The 24316-nt window shown below is 39.0% G+C and overlaps 1 protein-coding gene across 5 annotated transcripts in view; it reads left to right on the forward strand.

Moving 5' to 3' along the window:
* The window catches only part of LOC306665967 (glutathione S-transferase alpha-3), a 65378-nt gene that overhangs the window by 12730 nt on the left and 28332 nt on the right, over positions 1 to 24316 (forward strand). The window contains exons 1-2 of one of the 5 annotated variants that reach the window (XM_079147662.1): positions 19692 to 19846; positions 23707 to 23814. The exons of 2 other annotated variants lie outside the window; for them this stretch is intronic. In XM_079147662.1, the coding sequence (XP_079003788.1) occupies positions 23731 to 23814 (84 nt within the window). In that variant the 5' untranslated portion in view covers positions 19692 to 19846; positions 23707 to 23730. Of the gene's footprint in view, positions 1 to 19691; positions 19847 to 23554; positions 23815 to 24316 lie in introns of those variants that run through there. 2 more of the 5 variants (XM_079147666.1, XM_079147663.1) reach the window with 2 other exon arrangements.

Here is a 24316-nt window from a genome sequence, read left to right on the forward strand (position 1 = left end):
CAACATGCGGTTGCCAGAGGAGGAGTGGCTGCGGTGAGCTGTTTGGACTAAGAGCAACTGCTTCTGAATACCGGGGCCTTCCCAGAGGAGTAGGAGGAGGAGGAGGAGGAGTGCTGCGGGTCGTGTGGACTCTCAGTGACTGCATTAGAGCTCCAGGTGGCTGCTCAGAGGAGAAGGCGATTGGTGAGTTGTTTGGACTTAAAGTGACAGCTCCTGAACACAGGAGGGCTGCCTGGAGGAGGAGCACGGTGGGTTGCTTGGTCTCGAGTGGCCGCACCAGAGCTCTGGGCGGTTGCCCAGAGGAAGCATGCAGCGGGTCACATGGATTCAGAGCCCCTCAGAGCGACTGCTCCTGAACACCCGGGGGGTTACCTGGAGGAGGAGGAGGAAAGGGGCGGGTCACGTCGACTCGGAGTGATTGATTGCCCAGGGCTAGGGGTGGTTGGTGGGAGGAGGAGGCACGCAGTGACTTTCTTGGACTCCTAGTGACCACACCGGAATACTGGGCGGCTGTCTGGAGGAAGAGGCCTGTGGCGGGTCTCTGGGACTCAGAGTGATTGTAGGGGGCCCCAGGTGGCTGTTCAGAGGAAGGGCCGCATAGCCAGGCGATTAGGTGCAGAGCAGGGTCCCAGGATCTAGGAGGCTTCTTGGTGGAAGAGCCACATACAGACATGCTTAGGGGCGGAGCGAAGGTTCCAGGACTGCGGGCAGATTCTCTGAGGAGGGGCAGCCTAAGGAGATTCATCTGCGAAGGGTGAGGCTCCCAGCCCCAGGAGGTAGAGCCAGGCCCCTGGGAACTTTGCAGAGGAAGGCAGCCCAGCCCTGGCGGTAGCTGTAAATTGAGGGGAACCTCTAGGAGGAAACTGACCAGCGAGACCTCCCCACCGGGTGAGTCTTCCCTGCTGGGTGAGGTTTCCCCACAAGGACGGTAAAACCAGAGACACAGGCCCAAACAGGCCTTGCCTCAGCCCACAGCCTAGTTCCCCTTTCGATGACCATTGGTCAACAAGTGGAGGCACCTCTGCTCACTAGCAGGGAATATACCCCACCTGAAGGCCACCACTCCTAGAGAGGCAGCTTCCTTGTGGAGCACCGCATTATCGACTTCCTCCAACACTTCAGCCTACTGAAGGCTAAGAGGGGATATATATAGAAATCTTCAGGGACATTGCAAGTCAATAGAGGATATCTGCAATATCTCAGCGGTCCAATGATACCTGAACAATATGAGAAAAGAAGGAAAGAAAATGCTGCAAACAAATCTAGATGTTACATCAATAAAACCCAATGACAGCATGGCAGAAGAAATGACAGAAAAGGAGTTCAGAATGTACATAATTAAAATGATCAGAGAAGCAAATGATGAGATGAAAGAGCAAATGCAAGCATTGAATGATCGCACCAATTGACAGTTAAAAGAGCAAATACAGGAAGCAAAAGACCATTTCAATAAAGAGTTAGAGATATTGAAAAAAAACAAACAGAAATCCTTGACATGAAGGAAACAATAAACCAAATTAAGAACTCCATAGAAAGAATATCCAGTAGGATAGAACACCTGGAAGACAGAACCTCAGACATTGAAGACAAAATATTTAACCTTGAAAACAAAGTTGAACAAACAGAGAAGATGGTAAGAAATCATGAACAGAATCTACAAGAACTATGGGATATCATGAAAAGGCCAAATTTAAGAATTATTGGGATTGAGGAAGGCCTAGAGAAACAAACCAAAGGAATGAACAATCTATTCAATGAACTAATATCAGAAAATTTCCCAAATCTGAAGAATGAAATGGAAAATCAAGTTCAAGAGGCTTATAGGACTCCAAATACACAAAATTACAACAGACCCACACCAAGGCACATTATAATGAAAATACCTAACATACAAAATAAAGACAGAATTTTAAAGGCTGTGAGAGAAAAGAACCAAATTACATTCAGGGGGAAACCAATACGCATATCAGCAGATTTTTCAATCCAGACCCTAAAAGCTAGAAGGGCCTGGAACAACATTTTTCAAGCCCTGAAAGACAATGGATGCCAACCAAGAATCTTATACCCAGCAAAACTTACCTTCAAATTTGACGATGAAATGAAATCCTTCCATGAAATCAAAAGCTAAAGAATTTACAAGAAGAAAGCCAGCATTACAGAACATTCTCAGCAAAATATTCCATGAGGAAGAGATGAAAAACAAAGAAACAATTCAGCAAAGGGAGGAATTATCCTAAAGGAATTGTCAAATAAAGGAGGAAACAAGTTGTGTCAAACAAATAAATAAATAAAATTTAAACAATGAACAAAATGACCGGGAAACCAAATCATATCTCAATAATAACCCTGAATGTTAATGGCCTGAACTCATCAATCAAAAGACATAGACTGGCAGATTGGATTAAAAAGAAAGATCCAACAATATGTTGCCTACAAGAGACTCACCTCATAGAAAAAGATACCCATAGACTAAAGGTGAAAGGATGGGGAAAAAACATACCATGCATATGGACTCAGCAAAAAAGCTGGAGTATCCATCCTCATTTCAGATAATATGGACTTCAAACCAAAGTTAGTCAGAAGGGATAAAGAAGGTCATTTCATACTGCTTAAGGGAAGCATAAATCAGCAAGATATAACAATCATAAACATCTATGCCCCAAACAGTGGCTCATCCATGTATGTCAAACAAATCCTTCTCAATTTCAGAAACCAAATAGACCATAACACAATAATACTAGGTGATTTTAACACGCCTCTCTCTCCACTGGACAGAACCTCCAGACAAAAATTGAACAAAGAAACCATAGATCTCAATAACACAATCAATAATTTAGACTTAACAGACATTTATAGAATATACCATCCAACCAAGAGTGAATACACTTTCTTCTCAGCAGCACATGGATCCTTCTCTAAAATAGACCATATATTATGCCACAAAGCTAATGTTAGCAAATACAAGAAGATAGAGACCCTACCTTGTATTCAGATCATAATGGATTGAAGTTAGAAATAAATGAAAGAGTAAAACACAGAAACTACTCCAACACCTGGAGATTAAACAATATGCTATTATATGATGAATGGATAACAGAAGATATTAGGAAGGAAATTAAAAAATTCTTAGAGGTAAATGAGAACAAAGAAACATCATATCAAAATCTCTGGGACACTATGAAGGCAGTACTTAGAGGGAAATTTATTTCATGAAGTGCATTTTAAAAAGAAGTAAAACTCAACAAATAAACGACCTAACATTACAGCTCAAAGCCCTAGAAAAAGAAGAACAGACCAGCACCAAAAGTAGTAGAAGACAGGAAATAGTTAAACCCAGAGCTGAAATCAATGAAATTGAAACAAAAGAAACAATACAAAAAATTGACAAAATAAGTAGTTGGTTCTTCGAAAAAATAAACAAAATTGATAAACTTTTAGCCACACTAACAAAGAGAAGACGAGAGAAAACCCAAATCACTAAAATTCGGAATGAACAAGGAAATATCACAACAGACAGGATTGAAATACAAAACATAATTAGAAGCTATTTTGAAAATCTATACTCCATCAAAATAGAAAACCTTGAAGACATCAACAGGTTTCTAGAGACATATGAATTGCCTAAACTGAACGAGGAGGACATACACAATGTAAATAAACCAATTTCAAGTACTGAAATAGAAGAAGTCATCAAAAGGCTACCAACAAAGAAAAGTCCGGGACCAGATGGGTTCTCAGCTGAGTTCTACAAAACCTTTAAAGAAGAGCTCATTCCAATACTTCTCAAAGTATTCCATAAAATAGAAGAGGAGGGAACCCTCCCAATCTCATTCTATGAAGCCAATATCACACTGATACCTAAACCAGACAGAGACACATCGAGGAAAGAAAATTTCAGACCAATATCCTTAATGAACATCGATGCAAAAATTCTCAACAAAATTTTAGCAAATCGCATACAAAAACATATTAAAAAGATAGTGTACCATGATCAAGTGGGTTTCATCCCAGCGATGCAAGGTTGGTTCAACATCAGGAATTCAATAAACGTAATTCCCCATATCAATAGACTTAAAGTCAAGAATCACATGATTATTTCAATAGATGCAGAAAAAGCATTTGATAAAATACAGCACCCCTTCATGCTCAAAACACTAGAAAAAATAGGGATAGTGGGAACATTCCTTAAAATTGTAAAAGCTATTTATGCTAAGCCCATGGCTAATATCATTCTAAATGGTGAAAAACTGAAAGCTTTCCCCCTAAAAACTGGAACAAGGCAGGGATGCCCTCTTTCACTACTTCTATTCAACATCTTTCTTGAGACTCTAGCCAGAGCAATTGGACAAACCAAAGAAATTAAAGGGATACGAATTGGAAAAGAAGAACTCAAACTATCCCTGTTCGCTGATGACATGATTATATATTTAGAGGAACCTGGAAATTCCACCAGAAAACTCTTAGAACTCATAAGTGAATTCAGTAAAGTAGCAGGTTACAAGATCAATGCTCATAAATCCAACGCATTTTTATACATAAGTGATGAATCTTCAGAAAGAGAAATTAGGAAAACTACCCCATTCACAATAGCCTCGAAAAAAATAAAATACTTGGGGATCAATCTCACAAAAGAGGTGAAAGAGCTCTACAATGAGAACTACAGAACACTAAAGAAAGAAATTAAAGAACACCTTAGAAGATGGAAAGATCTTCCATGTTCTTGGATAGGAAGAATTAATATTGTCAAAATGGCCATACTACCTAAAGTGCTATACAAATTCAATGCAATTCCAATTAAAATCCCAATGATGTACCTTACAGAAATAGAGCAAGCAATTATGAAATTCATCTGGAAGAATAAGAAACCCAGAATAGCTAAAGCAATCCTTAGCAGGGAGAGTGAAACAGGGGTATTGCAATACCAGATCTTCAACTCTACTACAAAGCAATAGTAACAAAAACGGCATGGTATTGGTACCAAAATAGAAAGGTCGATCAATGGTACAGAATAGAGGACACGGACACAAACCCAAATAAATACAATTTTCTCATACTAGACAAAGGGGCCAAAAATATGCAATGGAGAAAAGATAGCCTCTTCAACAAATGGTGCTGGGAGAATTGGAAATCCATATGCAACAGAATGAAACTAAACCCATATCTCTCACCATGCACAAAACTCAACTCACAATGGATCAAGGACCTCGGAATCAGACCAGAGACCTTGCATCTTATAGAAGAAAAAGTAGGTCCAAATCTTCAACATGTCGGCTTAGTACCAGACTTCCTCAACAGGACTCTCATAGCACAAGAAATAAAAGCAAGAATCAATAACTGGGATAGATGCAAACTAAAAAGCTTTCTCTCAGCAAAGGAAACTATCAGCAATGCGAAGAAAGAGCCTACAGAGTGGGAGAATATCTTTGCCAATCATACTTCAGATAGAGCACTAATCTCCAGAATCTATAAAGAACTCAAAAAACTCTACTCCAAGAATACAAATAATCCAGTCGACAAATGGGCTAAGGAAATGAACAGACACTTCACAGAAGAAGATCTACAAGCAATCAACAAACATATGGAAAAATGTTCAACATCTCTAGTAATAAGAGAAATGCAAATCAAAACCACCCTAAGATTCCATCTCACCCCAGTTAGAATGGTGATTATCAAGAATACAAGCAACAACAGGTGTTGGCGTGGACGTGGGGAGAAAGGTACACTCATACATTGCTGGTGGGGCTGCAGATTAGTGCAGCCACTCTGGAAAGCAGTATGGAGATTCCTCAGAAAGCTTGGTATGGATCCACCATTTGACCCAGCTATCCCACTCCTTGGCCTATACCCAAAGGACTTAAAATCAGTACACTACAGAGATACAGCCACATCAATGTTCATAGCTGCTCAATTCACATTAGCCAGACTGTGGAACCAACCTAGATGTCGTTCAATTGATGAATGGATAAAGAAACTGTGGTATATAAACACTATGGAATATTACTCAGCCATAAAGAATGATGAAATTATGGCATTTGCAGGCAAATGGATGAAATTAGAGAACATCATGCTAAGTGAGATAAGCCAATCTCAAAAAGCCAAAGGACTAATGATATCGCTAATAAGTGGACAATGACACAAAATGGTTAGTGTTAGGGTTAGAGTTAGGGTTAGGGAGGGGGGCAAGTATGGAGGAAGGAAGCACTGTATAGAGGGAAAAGAGGGGTGGGAGGGGTGGGGGAAGGGAAAAAATAGCAGAATGAATCAAACAACATTACATTACTTTATGTAAATTTATGATTACACAAATGGCATGCCTTTACGCCATGTACAAACAGAGAAACAACATGTATCCCATTTGTTTACAATAAAGGGATACGAATAGGAAAAGAGGAACTTAAGCTGTCACTATTTGCTGATGACATGATTCTATATTTAGAGGATCCAAAAATCTCCTCCAGAAAACTTCTAGACCTCATCAATGAATTCAGCAAAATAGCAGGCTATAAAATCAACACGCATAAATCTACAGCATTTTTATACGCAAGCGATGAAACAGCTGAAAGGGAAATGAGGAAAACAACTCTGTTTGCAATAGCCTCAAAAAAAATTAAATACTTGGGTATTAATCTAACTAACGAGGTAAAAGATCTCTACAATGAAAAATACAAAACACTGAAGAAAGAAATTAAGGAAGACCTTAGAAGATGGAAAGATCTCCCATGTTCTTGGATAGGCAGAATTAATATTGTCAAAATGGCCATACTACCAAAAGTGCTATACAGATTCAATGCAATTCCAATTAAAATCCCAATGACGTACCTTACAGAAATAGAGCAAGCAATCATTAAATTCATTTGGAAGGATGAGAAACCCAGAATAGCTAAAGCAATCCTTAGCAGGAAGAATGAAACAGGGGGTATCGCAATATCAGAACTTCAACTATACTACAAAGCAATAGTAACAAAAACAGCATGGTATTGGCACCAAAATAGACAGGTAGATCAATGGTACAGAATAGAGGACATGGACACAAACCCAAATAAATACAATTTTCTCATACTAGACAAAGGTGCCAAAACTATGCAATGGAGAAAAGATAGCCTCTTCAACAAATGGTGCTGGGAAAACTGGAAATCCATATGCAACAGGATGAAACTAAACCCATATCTCTCACCCTGCACAAAACTCAACTCACAATGGATCAAGGACCTTGGAATCAGACCAGAGACCCTGCATCTTATAGAAGAAAAAGTAGGTCCAAATCTTCACCTTGTTGGCTTAGGATCAGACTTCCTTAACAAGACTCCCATAGCACAAGAAATAAAAGCAAGAATCAATAACTGGGATAGATTCAAACTAAAAAGCTTTCTTTCAGCAAAGGAAACTATCAGCAATGCGAAGAGAGAGCCTACAATGTGGGAGAATATCTTTGCCACTCATACTTCAGATAGAGCACTAATTTCCAGAATCTATAAAGAACTCAAAAAACTCTACTCCAAGAATACAAATAATCCAATCAACAAATGGGCTAAGGAAATGAACAGACACTTCACAGAAGAAGATGTACAACATCAACAGATATATGAAAAAATGTTCAACATCTTTAGTAATAAGAGAAATGCAAATCAAAACTACATTAAGGTTTCATCTCACCCCAATTTGAATGGCGATTATCAAGAATACAAGCAACAATAGGTGTTGGAGAGGATGTGGGGAAAAAGGTATACTCATATATTGCTGGTGGGACTGCAAATTAGTGCAGCCACTCTGGAAAGCAGTGTGGAGATTCCTTAGAAAACTTGGAATGGACCCACCATTTGACCCAGCTATCCCATTTCTCGGCCTATACCCAAAGGACTTAAAATCAGCACACTACAGAGATACAGCCACATCAATGTTCATAGCTGCTCAATTCACAATAGCCAGACTATGGAACCAACCTAGATGCCCTTCAATTGGTGAATGGATAAAGAAACTGTGGTATATATATACAATGGAATATTACTCAGCCATAAAGAATGATAAAATTATGGCATTTGCAGGCAAATGGATGAAATTGGAGAATATCATGTTAAGTGAGATAAGCCAATCTCAAAAATCCAAAAGAGGAATGATCTCATTGATAAGTGGATGATGACACTTAATGGCGTGTAGGAGCAGGACAAGAATGGAGGAAGGAGGGACTGTATAGAGGGAAAAGAGAGGTGGGAGGGGTGGGGGGGAAGGAAAAAATAACAGAATGAATCAAACATCATTACTCTATGTAAATACATGAATATGCAAATGGTATGCTGTTACTCCATGTACAAACTGAAACAACATGTATCCCATATGTTTACAATAAAAATAAATTAAAAAAATAAATAAAAAAATAAAAAGTTTAAAATGCATCACACAAAAAAAATAAGAGAATGAATCAAACATCATTACCTTGTGTGAATACATGATTACACAAATGGTATGCTGTTACTCCATGTACAAACAGAAACAACATGTATCCCATTTGTTTACAATAAAAGTAAATTTAAAAAAAGATACAATAAAAATGTTTCTTATTTGGTCTAAATGATAACTGTTCAAAATAATAAGAGCACCAATGTATTTCATTATAGCTTACTAATAAGTGAAAAGAATGGGGTTAATGTTATAGGAAGGAGGAATTGGGAATACTTTTGTTTTAAGGTACTTCCATTACAAGTGAAGGAGTGTAGTGTTATTAAAAAAATAAATTCCTACAAGCTTGGTGGTTTTTAAATAATGGAAATTCATTCTTTCACAATTCTGTAGCTAAGTCAGGGACGGATCTTTCTTAGCCTCTTCCTAGTATCTGACAGGTGCCGGACATTCTTGGAGTTTCTCCTTTTTTTTGTCACAACACTCTTATGTCTGCCTGCATGGTCACAGGACATTCTCCCAGTGTGTGTTGCCTGTCCAAATCACCCCCATCTGATGAGCACACCAGCAATTAAATTAGGAGCCACCCTAATCCGGTATGACCTCACCTGGATTATTTCTGCAGAAACCCTTTTTCCAGATAAGGTCACACTGAAAGGTAGTCAGGGTTAGGACTTAAACACAGCCTTCTATGTGGACAGAACGTCACCTGCTCACCATGATTTAGTGCTGGGAGTGCACCATCAGGAGACCTCTGCTGGGGTCTGTGGGTGAGACAAGGTTTCTCAAGGAGAGGAGTCATATCTGAGGTGAGATGTGCAGGAGGGACAATTAGTGAGGGGGTGGCACCACCACTGGGCAGCAGGGTGGATCCAGACCGAGATCAGTACAATCAATAGCAAAGAAGAGAGGCCAAACATCAAGTATTTAAGGAAAGAGAACATAGCTGCTCTCAGTGGAGCATTAAAACATAAGACAGGGAAGATTGACCCTGAGGGGAGATCAGGGAACAGGGCTCAGGGTTTGGAGTAAAGACTTTGAAGACCATAGAAACAAGTTTAGATTTTGTCTTGAGAAAAATAGAAAGTCATAGAGTACAACCACATGCCTTATCTTGCCAAAGTGACATAAAATCACATTTAAAAAAATGTTCTTTAAAGTAACTCAGAACAAAGACATTCTTCCCCCACTGGGAGTCTCTTACTCATGTTTAAAGATAAGTTTAGGCCCATTAAAATTTTAACAGGTTTATTTCAGTAGACAGAAATTCATGAATTTGGCATTAACAAACCAGAAATGATTAGACCACCACCCAGGAGATGTGAGAGAAAATCTTTTTAAGGCAATTATGGAAGCAAAAGAAGGAAAACATTTGGTTGGTTAAAGTGGAAATCACATATTAGATGTCAGAAGGCAGTTTCTTATCAGATAATTTCAAGTTAATATTTCCCTGGCACATGGGCTTCCTGGTAAGTTGGGTTTCAGTTTACCTACATAAGACTCAGACCCTTGGAGTTCTCTCAACCTAGTGACCTCCCAATTAACTATTTTAAATACCACATTAAATGCAATAGCCTAGGGGCTTACTCCATTCAGAGATTAATATCTGAAAATCTCAATGGTCTTCTGCTGCCATCCACACACACTGTCCCTGTTGTCTCACAGACTCCGTGACCTGAGTTTTGGTCAAAATGCTGGCCACCATTTGTCCACCTAAGCAGAAGCATTCACATGCCCTCCACAAGGGGAAGGAAGAGGAGATTTCCTTTTCAGGTCTAGAATTTCAAACTATAGACTGAGATATATAATTATTTGTCCTCTGGCAAGCCCATAGGATCTAGGGAATTGAATTTGGGGCTTAGTTCCAGCTAGCCATTTTCATAGTGTGAGCTTCCCCACAGATGGTTGTGGTAGGGCAGAGAGTGACCTGGAACTCCTTTTTTAATGTCTATTCAATGTTAGGTCAACTGAGACCAACCAAGCTGTTCCAAGACAGCTTCCTAAAGGGTTCCCAGTTCCCTCTGCACATTTACCTGCTTCCTCTCACCTGGAGACTCCTCAGGGAATTAAGGGAGGCCTTTTTTAAATGCTTCTCAATCTGCCTTGGGATAGAACAAATGTATTTTGCATTTGTGACGTACATGAGCTTTTGGAGGTCTGAGGCAAAATTCTACATTTTAAGTCTGAAATGTCCCTCAAAACTGTGTCTTAAGGTCTATTCCTCAGATCAGCACTACTAAAAGGTAGTGGAAATCTTTAAGAGGAAGATTTGACTTCCCTGGAGGTGTGACTTTGAAGGGGATTGTGGGAAGCTAGTCTCATCCCCCTCCCACTACCTACCTTAGCTCTCTTCTCCCTGGCCAATATAAGGTGAGCAGTTTTCCTCTGACACATGTTCCAGCCAGCCATGATATACTTAGCCACCACAGGATCAAAAGCAACAAGGTCAAATGAATATTGACTGAAACACCTAAAGCTATGAGCCAAAATAAACCTTTCCTCTTTTAAGTTGATAATCTCAGGTACTTTTGTTATAGAAAAGGAAACTGACTAACTCGCTCTAGAACAATGATTTTTAAACTCATCAGATCCAGCACTTCCTAGCTTATACCATATATTTAGAATTTCTTTTTACCTTGGAATGAATTTCCTAAGATTTACCTAATTGCTCTTATTTGAGTTTTGATTGATGGGTACATAATAAATCACCAGGGAAAAAATTTGCATAAAAGGAATTACAAATCAGCATGTCAGATGGGGCCAAGGAGCATCCCTGCAAAAAGTCAAAGAAACAATCAAAAAGAGTGGCTGACATCAGATATGGTGGTACACAATTGTAATCCCAGCTACTTGGGAGGTTGAAGCAGGAGGATCACAAGTGTGAGTTCAGACTGGGCAACGTAGTGAGACCCTGTCTCAAAATAAAAAGTTAAAAGTGACGGGGTGGGTATAGCCTTGTGATAGGGCAAAACTGTGTTCAATGCTCAGTAACAAAAAATAAAAATAAATAAGTAAATTTAAAAAAAAAAAGAATAGAAGGGGTTGGTGCTGAAGAAAGTTGAATGAAATGCCTGTTTATAAAAATAGGGGTAGGATTAAGACACATCCAGAGGGGACTGCAGAACTCGGAAGCTGGCAACAGTGAGAAGACTCTACCTCCTCATTCCTCAATGCCAAGTGCAGAAATCAGTAGAGGAATCCAGGAACACACTGAGAATCACACCTTCAGGGAGGGCCACACCCACAGGGCCTGATGGCCTTGGGAGAGGAAGGTACCACTATCAACCCAAACAGCCCAGATCACAGGGACAGTTTATAAAATCACAAATTGACTGGAAATTTGACAATGATTTATGACTGATTTGCTCCACATCTTTATCCATCTTTATCTGACACATCATTTACATTAATTAGAAAATAAGAAGAAATATATTTTTAATGTATGGTACATATGCAGATTTATATATTGTATTTATCATAACAAATGTTAAATATTTTTAATTTTCTCCTGATAGTCTGTGATATAGAAATATTAAGAAATTAACATTTGGTTTTTCGTCTTTATATCATCCACCATTTTCCTTTGTTTGTAATACTTTTTTAGATATTGATAGACCTTTATTTTACTCATTCATATGTGGTGCCAAGAATCAAACCAGCACCTCACACATGCTAGGCAAGTCCTCTGCCACTGAGCCACAATCTCAGCCCCCATCTACCATTTTCAAGGAGAGACTATATGTATGATTATTTGAGGTGAAAGTGGATATTAACTTATCTAACTAAACTAGGGGTTTAGTTCAAGATTTGAGGAATTATATATGTTAACCTGTCAGTTTTCCAAAATACTCTTGAAGAACAACTGGGTATTAGCAATGTTCTGCCTAGCAATGTTCTGCCAACTAGAGCAACTTAGATGGGTCAGGAAGAATTGGCACAATTTTAATTTGTGTTGACTTTGATCCATTGGACCTTTAAACTAGCTCACAGTCTTTGTTCACCTTTCGTCTGAATTCCATAACTATGTTTGACTATATCTGTCCTTGGGAACTTTCAATCCAGTTGCAACATTCTAAGTCAACAAGCCAACAAAGGATACCTCATAGAAAAATGTTCAGACTTTAACCACAGAAATTGGTAGAACTTTCTCAAAGATTATGTTTCTATTAAATGTTATCTACCTGATTTCATTCATTATTTTACTTAATCAATGTTTACTGATCACCCATTTTGTTCCTTAAATTGCTTTAGGCCTAGAGGCTGCCATATAAAAACAAGTCCTGAATGAGAGGAAGAAGCTAACATGTGAAGATCCAGGGTAAGACAACCTCAGCCAGAAGGAAGATGAAGGCAGGGCACTTGGTCAGGAACAAGTCTGGTGTGTTTCAGGCACAGGAGGAAGGTAGGTCAGTGTTGTGGGAGCATGGAGAAGAAGCACTTAAAGATGAGATCAGAGAGGCGGGCAAGGGTGTGCGAGCTATCTATTGTTGCACAGATTACCACCAAGTTTAGTGGCTTAAAGCTACAAACATTTATTATGCTCACAATTTGTGAATGGAAAGCAGGAATCTGGGAGCAACTTAATGGGGGAATCAGGATGTCTCAGGAGGTTGCAGTCAGGTTATAGTTATGGACAGGGGCAGTCCTCATCTGAAGGGCTAACTGTTGGGGTGGGGGGATCCAGTTCAGACATGGCCCACTCACTCAGCTGTTGACTGAGTCCTCAGTTCCTTCTGGAAGGTGGCAGCAGATCTCAGTTCCTTGCCAAGGCTGCTCTTCTTTAGGGCTCCGGAGTGTCCTTGTGACAGACACATCAGCTAATTTCCCCCAGAATAATTAAGAGCAAGACAGAAACTAAAAGGTCTTCTGAAACCTAACATTGGAGGCCAAACTCCCAAAGATGGCGACAGACTGCGGCGATGACCTGGGGGAGCGGGGAGGGCAGTGGGGGAGGGGAAGCTGAGCCGGGCCAGCCAAGGAGACTGAGGAGGCGGCCACAGTGGAGTCCACGGTACTCAGGACAGCACGGCCTCATGAATTCAATAGACGAGTGTGAGCACTGAAGAGGGAAGACTAAATTGGGAACTTGGAGGCCGCTGGTGACTGGGACAGGTCAGCAGCAGTGGAGTTGCAGGGACAGAAGCCTGACTAGAGTGGGTTGAGGAGAAATGAGAAGTGAGGAAATGAAGACCGAAGCTACTGAGCACCTTTTCCAGAAGTTCTGCTCCCAAAGAGGGCAGAGGTATGGGACATTGGGCTCTACCTGTGATGTGGCCAGGAGGAAGGTTAAGAAGGCTGGGCTCAGTTTCATCTGGGGAAAGTCTCCTGAGGACTGCGGAGGCGGTGTACCTAGAACTGCAGTCCTTCCAGCCCCAGGGAGGTCACTCTGTACTGGATAGTGCGTCCTCTGGTGCTCAGAGGTGGAGTGACAGTTACCCGGACTTGGAGTAGCCTGGGCAGTTTTCTGCAACAGAGACCATTTTTCTTATCAAACTTAAATTTGTGTTGGAATAAACTGCCAAAAAGCAACTAAAAATTGCATCAGTAGAGGCTGAGGTGGAAAATCCTCCTCACTTGCCATAACACTTTCTGGTTTATCCCACCTCCTTTTCTTATTCCTCATTCTCTTCCCCTCATCCCTTTGATTCCTCTTTGCTTCCTTTTCCACTGTCTGATGCAGCCACAAGCCCGGGAACACCAAGGACTGCCATGAGAAGGTGGGAGAGAGGCACAGAGTGGCTTCTCCCTCAGAGTCTGCAGAGGGGAGTAAAATTGCCGACACCTTTGTTTCAGACTTCTGACCTCCAGAACATGAGAGAAAATTTTTTCTATAGTTTAGGCCACCCAGTTTGTGACAATCCGTTACAGTATCCACAGGAAGCTGTTAACAGAAAACCTGAGACCTGTTACATTAAACAGTTAGTTAGTTTGAGCAACAGAAGGGATCTAGAACCTGGCAGCATCCCATAACAAAGATGAGTAGAATGCCCTCCCCCATATAAACAGAAAAGTGACATATAGACATAACCTGATTGGCTGCAGTTGGCCTTTGCCTTATAAGGCACCACATAATGATAAGTTTGCCTTATAGGTTCATGGTCTTAATTTTTGACTGTAATTGGTTGAAGCTCAACTGCTGTGACTAAAACTCAAATCCTTGTTTGAATCAGACAAAAAAAGAGTACGTGCTAGCAGTACTTAAAACTTATTTAAAATTCTAGAAAATGCAAACTAGTCTTTTGTGACAAAAATCAGATCAGTGGTATAGGGCAGTGCAGGAGGAATTGATTCCAAAAGGGCATAAGGACTTGGATATGTTCACCATCTTGATTGTGGTGATGAATTCATAGGTATGATCCAATTTTACTCTTAAATTATGTGTACTTTATTGTAAGTCAATTATATTCCCAAATCTTGTAATAAAACTAATAGAGGCAAATTTAACTGCAGATTTTAAAAGTATACAGTTATTCTTCAGTGCATTCCTCTGTTCTCCATCCTGCTTTGACTGCCTCTGTCTTCTCTGACATGCTTACTTTTATTTACAGATAGGGTTAGGTCTGTACTGTCCTAACCCTTTTGGCCACATTCATCCCCTTGCCTCAGAATAAACTAACAACCGCTATAAAACCAATCAGGGGGGAAAAAAATCTCTATCTCTGGTTGGGTTGGTTTTTCCTTTGGCTATTTTTTTTCTCTAATTTTAGTTCCAAAATTCAAGTAGTCTACACTCTAGCTCTACTTTCTCTGTCTTAAGTTTTGAACTTTTATTTCTTAACCAACGAACTACGTGTTAGTCAGCTTTTCATGGCTATGACCAAGATATCTGACAAAAACAACTTAGAGAAGGAAAGATTTATTTTGGCTCATGGTTTCAGAGGATTCAGTTCATGTTCAGCTGGCTTCATTGCCAGTGGAAGGGAATGGTGGAGGAAAGCTGCTCAGCCCATAGCAGCTGAGAAGCAGAGAAAGTGAATGGAACTAAAGAGAAGATATAACTTTCCAGGCACACTGTTGGTAACCTGCTCCCTCCAACTAGGTACCACTTCCCAGTCAGCAGTCCAGGCAGCCATGGATGGATTAATCCCCTGATGAGGTTACAGCCTTCATGACTGAATAATTTCTCAAAGCCCCACCTCTGAACACATGAGACTTTGGAGGGTATTCCAGATCCAAACCACAAGAAACTAATTGCTGTGTTAGTTCTAGAACTTTCTAAGTCTAAATTCTCTGACCTCTTCCCTGTGAATTCCAGCCAATCTCCCTTTCCATTAGCAACTTTCTCACAGAGCCTCCCACCCTCTGTCATTTCAGGGCTCCTATCTTCTTGTGACTTCCTTCTTAATTTAGTGATTCATCTACCTTCTTTGTCAACATGATGCCACACTAATCCACTCAATCCTGCTTCATTTCAAAAAGTCAGAACTTTCACAAAATAAATAACAAGTTACCAACAATGGTCCTCCCCTCTCCAGGGCGCAGCCTTGTGACAAAAGCTGTGAAAAGTTTCCAGAATCTGACACTGAGAAGCAAAGGCACCATCTGGCAGGGAGCTTGGATCATCCTCCAGGATGGCACCACCAGTATTCCACACTTGTGACATTCCTTTCCTTCTTTTCTTGAGTTAAATTCCCTATAGACCTCTGGTGGTCTGTCAGTCTCTTCCCTCATGACACCTTCACTGGTCAACTCTACCAACCCTGCACATTCCAGCAAGGGTCCCTTCCAGACATGGTGCTTCTTCCCATTCTGTTTTCCTGTCGCCCAGTGATCCTTTTGCCAGTCTAATACTGGAAGCTGTTGAACAGAGTGGGAAAATTTCATGGAGAAACCCCCACACCACAGGAGGGAGGCTATTATGAATTATAGGAGGAGGCCAGGCCCCATGCATCTGGGATGCACATGCTCTGTTCTGCACTATTCTGCTGTTCTTTCTCATGACCCATCCAAACTTCCTTCTGAGGTTGCCCTTAATGGTGGTTGTTCCAGCATTATTGTAAGGAAACAAAAAATTGAAGAAGCAAGCATCAAAATTTGGGGGCCATCTTCACCTCAATATATCCAGTGATCTCACTTTACAGATCAATGCACTGGGGTCCAGAGAGGTGAAGATTTATTCTGGGGTCACATAGGTGATCAAGGGTTTAGTCAGTGTAGAGTCAGTTCCTCTGAATTGGAGGCCAAGACCTTTCTATTTATTCATTGATGCATTGACTATTTCGTATTTGAATCTTAATCTATGTGTAGGTGCATTGGTGCAGGGTACAATGATCAAAAAGATGGACTATGTATATTCCTTTAACCTCATGGGATACACGTTTTAGTAAGAAGAGACAGAAAAAGAAGGAAGAAGGAAAGAAAGGGTGATTAAATATCACAATAATTACAGCTTTGATCAGCATGTGAAGGAATTTAAACAAGGACTATGACAGAGTAGCGGAGGGCAAAAGGCAAGTGAGAGCTCGACATGGATGGTGAGCCGACCCCTCTGAGGAGGGAACTGTAAAAGGAGACATAAAAAATGAGAAGAAAACAAACTAATTCATTCGAATTATTTCGATTATTTATTTCATCTTATTTAATCCTCACAGCAACCCAGTAGCATAGACAACATCACTGCAAACATATCAAAGAAGTTAAATCAGAAACCAGACTCCAATCTAGAATTCTGTGTTTGACTGAATTTCATGGTCACAATAAGAACATGGGATATGGAAATCTTTGAGAGCTACACTAGACATTAAACCAGATATTTCAAAGCACCATTTTGATTCTAGTGGGAAGTGATGAAATCAATACATCACGAAATGTTCTAACACCATCTGTGTAGAGATAAGAGAGCAGTGGACCATCAGGGATTGCAGAGTGTCAGGGATGGATGGGAAGTGTCTCATCAGGGATGGTGCTAGTGGGAGACAGAGGGAGAGATGGATGAAGAGATGCTAAGAAAAAATAATCTACAAGTATTGGGGACATGGCTCCCAGACTTTGGAGAAAAGCCATGAAAAATAAGGATATAAAGTTCTTTCATTACATACTTAGGACTTTCTAAACAGATTTGCTTTGTGGGAAAGAAGAACATTTCAAGATCAAAGCTTCCTGAACTTATGCTTATAAAAATCATGACCCAAAAATTATTTTAAGATTTATTGGAAACTAACAAATTAAAGGATTAACACCTCTACACCCATCTTTATGAAACATTAGATTTTTCCTTCATTCATTAAGCAACTGCTAATTCACTGCTTACTCTGCCCTATGAAAGGACTGAAGAGTGTGAGGCTAACCAGATCCTTAGATTCACTCTCCTTGTGCTGAGTGTTAGGTCATGTCACATGATAACAAGCTCTCTAGACAGTCAGAGCCTCATGATAACATAAATGAACAGTGCAAATTAAAAGTAGCATTCGATATGGTATTCTATCTTTGTGCCAAATGGCTCTCCATGGTTTCCTATGTATAGCATGAAAGGGTGTTTGCCAAAATGTTGTAACAGTAGTTTATCTTTAGGAGGTGATTCCACGTGAGTTTTTCCTTTTACTCTTTATGATTTCCATAATATATTAAAAGGTAAAAGTTGTAATAAATATTACACATTTTCCCAAAATTTCATTATGCAAATTTCACACATTCATAAAAATTGAAAGAAATGTTTAACCTATAGCTATCCAAAACAGAGGTGGCAAAATTGATCACTAATTATGTCAGTTTTACCTTATGTGTCCATCTTTCTACCACTTTCTCCCTCAATCAAATATTTTTTTATACTTTCCAAAATAAATTGTAGACAACAGTGCAGATTCTCCCTGGGTACTTCAATATGAAGAATATACCACCATTTAGGTTTGGAGCCAAAGCCAACGTTATAAATCGGATGATGAGTTCAAGTTCAGTCAGATTTACTTCAGACCCCACAAAGATATCCTAGAAAATGAGGAGAGCAGAAAAGAAGAGAAACAGACACTGAAATGTATACTCATGGGAGAAGTGTGCTGCCATGAAGGTAGTCACTGCCCAAAGGAGACCAGACAGGGTGAGGAAGAAGAAAGAGGAGGGTGGAGGGGAGGAGGAGGGGGAGAAGAAGAAGAAGAAGACAGAAGAACATTCTGAAATTTCCAGAGTGCTCCTTTTAAAAGTGTGGGGCAGATGGAGACATGGTGCAGCCCAAAGCAAGTTAGTGAGATCCTGTTTCAAAATAAAAAAATTAAAAAAGGACTGGGGATGTGGCTCAGTGGTAAACTGTCCCTGGGGTAAATCCCTAGTACCCCCAAAAAATTAAATACAAGAGAAGAAAGTGGATTATGTGGCCTGTTTGATCTTGTCTAGCAACTGTCCTATTTTATCTGTGATTTAGTCTGTCACAGAGTCAAGTGTGATAGTTTCAGGTACGCACAGGAAAAAATAGTTCTTCATGGTTTTTGATACTTTACTGAGTAATGGGATAATGAAATTTTTTTCATTTAGAACCATTTTACTCATGATAATAAAAATGTTTTTTATTCTGTGTTTTTGAAGAGCTATAGGTCTACTATGGATTCTTCAGAGTTATTTTTAAGAGATGGGGAAATAATGAAGAACAGAACAGAGCCATCCTCTGTTCTAGGTCACCTTTGTTCCTTCCAGTGCCTGCACACCTGGTGCCTCCTCATGCTGGGCTTGGAGAACTCCTCACACATCCCCACACCTTCTGCCTGACTCTCTGTGTTCATTTGGTCACATCTACTAAATATATTTATTCTTGTCACCCAAATGCCTTATGTGGACCTTGCTTGGATCCTAATGCAAATAATCCAATTGTAAAGAAATCCTTATGGAACAACTGGAAAATTTTGAATGCTAAATAGTTGCTTAAGGAACTTAAGGAATTATAAAATTTTGGCATGGTAGGAGAATAGTGTGATTATGTTTAGAAAGAATCCTGTCGAGTTAGACATGAATGCTAGCATATGCAAAGTGATGTGGTGTCTGTCATTTGTTTTGAAATAATCCCATGCTAGCGGGGGAGTAGGTGGGGAAGTGTATCAGTTTCATGTGGCTCCTATCACAGATGACTACGGACTGCATGATTTGAAACAACTTGGGGATCTTTTGACACCTCCGAATTGATCTACGTGTGCTTTCCATTGGTAAAGCAAAGTAAAACCAAATAAAATAAACTGGTATTTAAAAAAAGAAAATGAAATAGCAAATCAGCTATGGCTTCCCTTAGGGGAAGTAATTCTCAGGTTGCCTAGCAAACATCTCAAGTAAAAAAAAAAATTTCTGTGACAGCTCTCTCGCCACACTGGGGCGCTCTCACCCACACCAGGACACTCTCTCCTTCTTGCTTTCTCGCTTCTACTTCTGGCAGCTGCCTTCCTCTCCTGTCCTTCACATATAAACACCAGAAAATTTAGCCAGACATTCTCTAAATTCCCTTTCTCAGAAGATTCCTTTGGCTCAAGAAAGGAAGGTAAGAAACTTGTTCTGGTTGTTTTGCTTCCTGCTTTCTCAACTGAGCTAAAACATTCTGGGTGCTCAAAAACAAAACAAAAGAGAAACTAAAACATGCTTCTAAAAGATCCCTTGACACTCCTTTCACTATTTAAAATTTGAGCAAATAAAGTCTTAAAAGTCCTTTCTTAACCTTAATGTGTTTCATTTGCCAAACCCAATTTACACATTTTAAATTGTGGGACCTAGACATGACCATAAGCTTCACAGACAAAAACTATAAAATCCATTTCTGTCCATGTATTTGTGTCTATATATGCATATTTTATAAATGACTTTTTTCAACCACTGAGTTATAAAAGCTGTATTTTAATTAATCTAAGAAAATTAATTCAGCACTTATAATACAAAAAATTATCCTCTTAAAATTCATATGTAGCAATTAATCCAAATAACTTTTGGTCGTAAGAGTTAATAATCTTTGGTAAATAAAGCTAGCTTTTAAATATTTAATAAAATAAAATAAAAATATGTTCAAAATTGTCAGCATTTAAATATAATGGATATTTTTGCTTGAATCTACCAGTAAGACAGGTTACATTGTCTCTGCTAGGTAAGACCTTAAAACAGTTGCTTCTTTGGCATTTCTGATGCTTGCTTGACTTGTGAGTTAAAGCTATAAGGGCCAGCTACTGGCTCCCCAAAGTCTTGTCCATTTCTTATTGTGAACTGTGTCTTCAGTTTTAAGCCTCTGGATTCTAAGGTCTAGGCAGGTGGCCATGGTAAAAATGTGTGTGTGTGTCTAAAACTCCTGGGCCACCAGTTACAAGGCAAAGTTCTGGTTCTACCTGCTGGCCATTGTGGAAGGGGTCAGAGGGGTATTCTCAGCTGCCTGTTTTCTGTCCTAGCTTCTGTACCCAGTGTATAAATTGAAGAACCAGATTGGGTGGGCCCTGTTACATTGCTGTCCTGAGAGCCATATGGGTGCTTGGGACACAGCATGACTTTGAGGAAGGAGGGATTGGGAAAGATACTATGTCTGATGTCTCAGAGGCCTTGGTTAGGACAAGGTTGGCTAAAGCCAGGTAAGGTGGTGTATACCTATAATCCTCGTGACTCAGGAGGCTGAGGCAAGAGGATTAAAAGTTTGAGACCAGTCTCAGCAACTTAGCACAGCCCTAAGCAACTTATCGAGACTCTGTCTCAAAATAAAAAGGGCTGAAGTTGTGTCTCAGTGGTTAAGCAGCCCTGGGTTTTACTCCCTGTACCCGCCCCCCCCCCCCCCCCCGAAAAAAAAAGACAAGACTGACTGAGTCAAATTTAACTCAGTTTTGCTTTAAAACAATAAATAAATAAAATAACGACTAAGATCTAAGACAATAACTAGCCTTGTTCTTTATAAACAATTCAAACTATTATTAAAATTAAGTAAATTAAATATGATATAAAAGGAATAGAAGTTTAAAAACCAACTATTTCAAAATAATAATTATATAATATGTATCAAAATCTTTTAGTGAGTTAAAATCTTATACTATTTTACAGATATTTATAGAATGTCTGAGTCACTCTAAATAAGTTAAAATACAGAAACATTGATAACTAATTATAAAGCTCAGTTCATTTATTTTGACATCTGGTTTCTACATGGTGTAGAAAAGTTAAATATATAAATCTATTAATAATCATAAGAAATTGAGAAAACATGTCTTTCTAGAAGTTATAAAAATGGTAAATGCTGATATAGGACAACTCTCAATGCTTACTCGTTTTCACTAAAATTTAAGGTTACTAAAAATTAAAAAGTCTAATAAATATGCAATTCTCTGTGCAAAGAATAAAAAATAAGTTGTGTGATAAAAAGGCATAGAATACTTTCTTTCATTGAAAAGCAAAGTTTGTCTAAATTCAGAGATTTTAAGTAAATTTAATAAAAGGAATAAAAAACAGAAACTAGAAAGTAGTGGGGAAAGATGCAAAGAATGTTAAAAATATGAGGATATATTTCTGGTATAGAAACTTCAAAATAGAGAAAGAATTTTTTGTTGTTTTTGTCCGTGAAAGAACTTTGTGATAGAGTAAAATTTTTTCTGAAAATGGAATGGCTGGAGTACTCCAGGATGAAAAATATACATAAAATATAAAACTAAAGATTTAAGCAAGTCGTGGGAGGTTTGTAAAGGACAAATCTTATTAAAGAAAAGTTGTATGAGATGAAGTTGGCTATAATTAAAAGGAAATTTTTATAGGTTTGTCTAAAAGTTAGGCATTCATATACTACCCTGAAAATAAAATTAAGTTCTCTATGTCTAAAGCAATAGGGTTTTCTTGAAATAGTGATCTGTTCTTAGTAAGAACTTGCAAGAGGTTTGGTTTTTAATTCTAAAATCTGCTTTTTGAAAACTTTTCAACCATCTTCTGAACTTTGGCTTTTCCTGTTTTACAATATGCATTTAAGCATGACTCCCTCAACTCTAGTTGGCTCCTAAAGTATATTATTTTTCCCCAGTTCTGACTCTGCTGTAGGGCCTGAAATTAAAAATGTTTATGCTAACAGCCTAAAAATAACTTTAGTACATCCTCAGGGGACTTCATAGAATATGATCATTTTACAGTTGGGGATAGTGTGGTTTCTAGAGGAACTTGTCCAGTTGAAGTGATGGACCAGGAGGTCAAACTCATCTCTGTTCAAATCCAAAGTCTAGGTTTGATTTTCTGTTAGTGATTTTCAAAATATGCACAGTAAGCTCTCTGAGTATTTACTCTTTTTAGGTTAAACTGAAGATAATGTATGGAGTGCCCAGTGTATGGCTGGCATTGAAGGAATGTCAGCTCCGCTCCATTTACTGTCAAGTGAATGTAGTGCCATCCCTTCTGCTAGACCACACAGCAAAATACAAGCTGTAGAGTAGAGCATGGAGTTCCAAAGAAGTAAGGAATCAGCAACCTGTGTCCGTGGGAGGAACCTGAACCTTGTGAGCTCCCAGTGCACAAATCCTGAGGCCCGATTTCTACTTTTGATGCAATGCAGCCTAACTGCCCAAGGACTGAACAGTGACTTTGCTCCTCCTGGTCCTAGCTGTTGGTGGCGTCCTCTGATTTCAGAGCCCTGACAAGTTCTCAAGGCCTTGACCTGTGCGGTTCTAGTCCCTCCTTGTTTTTGTTTCACGTTGTGATTTTCCGTGGCCCCTGGTGACTTTGGTGTGACTGTGACATTGCATTTCAATTCCATAATGTTTAGTTTCATTAACTGAAAAATGAGAATAAAACCAACTGGTGCCTAAAGCTATTGTGAATATTCGCAATACAATGTATCAAAAGAGATTAGTATTGTGGTGAGATAATTAGATTTTCAATAATATTTATTGGTGCATTATAGTTATATCTAACAGATTCATTGTGCCATAATTATACATGTGCATTACATAATTTGATCAATCTCATTCTCCATTAACTCCCCTTTCCCTATGCTCCTCCTGCCCCACTCTACTCTCCCCTCTATTATTATTATTATTATTATCATTTTAATTAGTGCATTATAGTTGTATATTTTTATAAGAAATTCATTGAGGTATATTCATATCTAGACATAGCATAATTTGATAGATTTCATTCTTCATTCGGTTTTAGTTCTCTAGCTCTTCCTCACCCACTAAGATTCTGGAATTACTGCTATCCACTGTGATCTTTGAACCTGCCAAGAACAGTCACAGCCTGGTTTGGTGCAATCTGAGGGGTAACACACTGGATCAAGGAATACATTCCAGGAACTTCTCCAGTCCTGCCGTAAAGAAAGCAGACACTTCTTCAGGATAACTGGTACTATTCTATCATACATCTTAGAGTACTCTAAGATATTATGATTTCATTCATGTTTAGAGAAATCAAGACACAGCCATTGTGATGGCCAAACCTGTGCTTTACTACTTCAATTCACGGGGCAGAATGGAGTCTATCCGGTGGCTCTTGGCTGCAGCTGGAGTAGAGGTAGGTTCTCAATTAGGACATATTAATTTGGACCGAAAATTTTCTGAATCAGAAAGTTTTCTCATATAAGCTACATATGTTTCTTACTGAATGAACTATCCAGAATTGTGCCTTAAATAAAAATTGCCAATTATTAAGAGCTTCACAGACTTGATCTAGTTGTTAATATTTCCTCTCATCAAAAAGCATAAACATTAAAAATAATTTAAGAAACATCACAATTTGTGATGGTTTTTTTGACTTGGGTTTAAAAAACTGTAAAACAATTATGTATATATTCACAATTAGAACCATAAATATTGATTATTTGATGGCATTAAATTATTATTAATGTTTTTGGTGGGATAATGTAGTTATTTTAAACATTGTTCCTATATTTTAGAGAAACTAATCAAACTGTTTAAGAAGGAAACATAGTCATGTGTCCTTAACAAGGGGGACACAGACTGAGAAACGTGTCTTTAGGCAGTTTTGTTGTACAAACATTATAGAGTATACCAAC

The sequence above is a fragment of the Sciurus vulgaris genome (assembly GCF_902686455.1).
Source record: "Sciurus vulgaris genome assembly, chromosome: 7".
NCBI classification, from domain to species: domain Eukaryota; kingdom Metazoa; phylum Chordata; class Mammalia; order Rodentia; family Sciuridae; genus Sciurus; species Sciurus vulgaris.